We start from the raw sequence: 1036 nt of genomic DNA on the forward strand, positions 1-1036 counted from the left end.
CTCTCTTCCATTCGCCAGTGAACCTGCGACCGCAGCCAAGGGTCCCGCCATCGTCCCGCAGCGTGTGCAGGGACTCGCCCTCCTTCGCGCCTTGGGCAGCCTTCGGTGCCAGCGGTGCAGGCGCCAGCCGCTCGTGGGGGACCACACGCAGGAACCACCTCACTACCGGTGAGGCGCCGGCCAAGACCAAAGGCACTGACACGGCCTTAGGAGATATTTTCCTTCGCACGTTTTCCCTTCGCCCACCATCAGTTGTGACCCACTCGCTCCCCCCTCGTTACAGAACAGGCAACTTTGTACCGACGCCGTGTGATGTAGAAATGTGTATATATTGTACATGTATATGGAATAACACAGACAGCGCAGCTGGTTTTTTGTCTGGTCGGGCGTCTCCGCAGCCGTGATGGCGGGGAGGGCAGCGGGGAGCGGGGCTGGGGTGAGATCCATCTCCCCGTGCCGGGCTCTGGAGGCAAAGGGTGACAGCACGGTGGCAGCTGCCACCTCTCACCGGGATGGCAGAGGCCTTCAGCAGGTATCGAACGACGTTCCCACGTCCATTCCTCGCTGCTGTGTCTTGTGTCGCTCTTCGGACTGTCGGAAGGGGAGGAAGCAGCGCCGTGGATGTGTGACAGACCAGACCCTCCGCAGCGCCTCCGGGACGGTCAGGCGAGGCTGGAAGGGATCGCTGCAGGCGCCTGCACCGAGCTTCGTGGTTACGTCCAACGTCCCTCTCTGGGGTCAACTTCTGCCCGCGTTTAGGTGTGTGGAACAGGGAAAGCCTTTCTGGAGCTGGTGCGTCGAAAGCGAAAGGAGAGCCAGCGCAGCAGCTGCTGCCCGTTGGTTAACCGTGGACAGCAGCAGGATGCACGTGCTTCCTCCGGCAGGTACAGCTCACGGCTCTGGGCCCACCGCCAAGAGCAGATCTCTTCCAAAATCGGTTTCGGTTTTGATCTCTGCTCTCAACAGAGTCTTCCAACGGCGAGCCTAAGCCACCGCCCCGTTGCCAGGAGCTCCGTGCTGCCTGCGCCACTGCCGC

General features: G+C 62.0%; 1 protein-coding gene across 1 annotated transcript in view; it reads left to right on the forward strand.

Annotated features, from left to right (window-relative positions):
• Window positions 1-988, forward strand: part of IL15RA (interleukin 15 receptor, alpha) — a gene marked incomplete at its 5' end in the record, with an annotated part of 3585 nt that extends 2597 nt beyond the window's left edge. The window contains 4 exons of the mRNA XM_010141574.1: window positions 19-168; window positions 399-532; window positions 760-884; window positions 967-988. Coding sequence (XP_010139876.1) covers window positions 19-168; window positions 399-532; window positions 760-884; window positions 967-988 — 431 coding nt within the window. The remainder of the gene's footprint in view (window positions 1-18; window positions 169-398; window positions 533-759; window positions 885-966) is intronic.
• Between the last annotated feature and the right edge of the window lie 48 nt (window positions 989-1036).

This window comes from Buceros rhinoceros, unplaced genomic scaffold (assembly GCF_000710305.1).
Source record: "Buceros rhinoceros silvestris isolate BGI_N320 unplaced genomic scaffold, ASM71030v1 scaffold20728, whole genome shotgun sequence".
In the NCBI taxonomy this organism is placed as follows: domain Eukaryota; kingdom Metazoa; phylum Chordata; class Aves; order Bucerotiformes; family Bucerotidae; genus Buceros; species Buceros rhinoceros.